Source organism: Empidonax traillii, unplaced genomic scaffold (assembly GCF_003031625.1).
Source record: "Empidonax traillii isolate 1590-97213 ecotype Southwest subspecies unplaced genomic scaffold, ASM303162v1 scaffold4607:size9435, whole genome shotgun sequence".
Taxonomy (NCBI): Eukaryota; Metazoa; Chordata; class Aves; order Passeriformes; family Tyrannidae; genus Empidonax; species Empidonax traillii.
The window spans coordinates 8,162-9,435 of NW_020959800.1; the positions used below are offsets into that span (position 1 = coordinate 8,162).

General features: G+C 50.7%; 1 protein-coding gene across 1 annotated transcript; it reads left to right on the plus strand.

The window, feature by feature from the left end:
* Positions 1-56: 56 nt before the first annotated feature.
* LOC114072952 (glucose-6-phosphate 1-dehydrogenase-like) lies at positions 57-914 on the plus strand (the record flags this gene model as incomplete). The annotated part of the gene is made up of 3 exons (XM_027910765.1): positions 57-216; positions 365-540; positions 708-914. Coding segments are annotated over exons 2-3 (261 nt in total), but the record flags the coding sequence as incomplete, so codon positions are not given.
* Between the last annotated feature and the right edge of the window lie 360 nt (positions 915-1,274).

Consider the following 1,274-nt stretch of genomic DNA (forward strand, 5'->3'; position numbering starts at 1 on the left):
TGATGATGATGAGTTAATGATGACGATGAAGGTCCCCCCAGGTGTCCCCTTCGTCCTTCGCTGTGGGAAGGCTCTGAACGAGCGCAAGGCCGAGGGGATGATGATGATGATGATGATGATGATGATGATGATGAGTTGATGGTGATGATGATGATGATGAGTTGATGATGATGATGATGATGATGATGATGATGAGCTGATGATGATGATGATGATGTCAGTGATGATGATGATGATGATGAGTTGATGATGATGATGATGATGATGATGATGATGATGGGTTAATGATGACGATGATGATGATGATGATGATGATATCAGTGATGATGATGATGATGAGTTAATGATGATGATGACGATGAAGGTCCCCCCAGGTGTCCCCTTCGTCCTGCGCTGCGGGAAGGCTCTGAACGAGCGCAAGGCCGAGGGAATGATGATGATGATGATGATGATGATGATGATGATGATGATGACAATGATGAGTTGATGACGATGATGATGATGTCCCCAGGTGTCCCGTTTGTCCTGCGCTGCGGGAAGGCTCTGAACGAGCGCAAGGCCGAGGGACAGGGATGGGGATGATGAGTTGATGATGAGTTAATGATGACGATGATGATGATGTCAGTGATGATGATGACAATGATGAGTTAATGATGATGATGATGATGATGTCCCCAGGTGTGCCCTTCGTCCTGCGCTGCGGGAAGGCTCTGAACGAGCGCAAGGCCGAGGTTCGCCTGCAGTTCCGGGAGGTGCCGGGGGACATTTTCGGGCGCCAGTGCAAGCGCAACGAGCTGGTGGTTCGGGTGCAGCCCCGCGAGGCCGTCTACGCCAAACTCAACACCAAGAAACCCGGCATGTTCCTGCGGCCCGAGGAGTCCGAGCTCGACCTCACCTACGGCTCCAGATACAAGGTACAGGCTACAACCCCAAAATTGGGGTATTGGGACCCAAAATTGGGACATTGAGATCCAAAATTGGGACATTGAGCCCCAAAAGTGGGAGATTGAGACCCAAAATTGGGAGATTGAGCCCCAAAATTGGGACATTGAGCCCCAAAATTGGGAGATTGAGCCCCAAAATTGGGACATTGAGCCCCAAAAATGGGCTGGGAACGGGGAAATTGGGGTATTGGGACCCAGAAGTGGGAGACTGAGCCCCAAAATTGGGAGATTTTGCCCCAAAATTGGGCTGTTCCTGCGGCCTGAGGAGTCTGAGCTCGACCTCACCTACGGCTCCAGATACAAGGTACAGGCTACAACCCCAAAATTGGG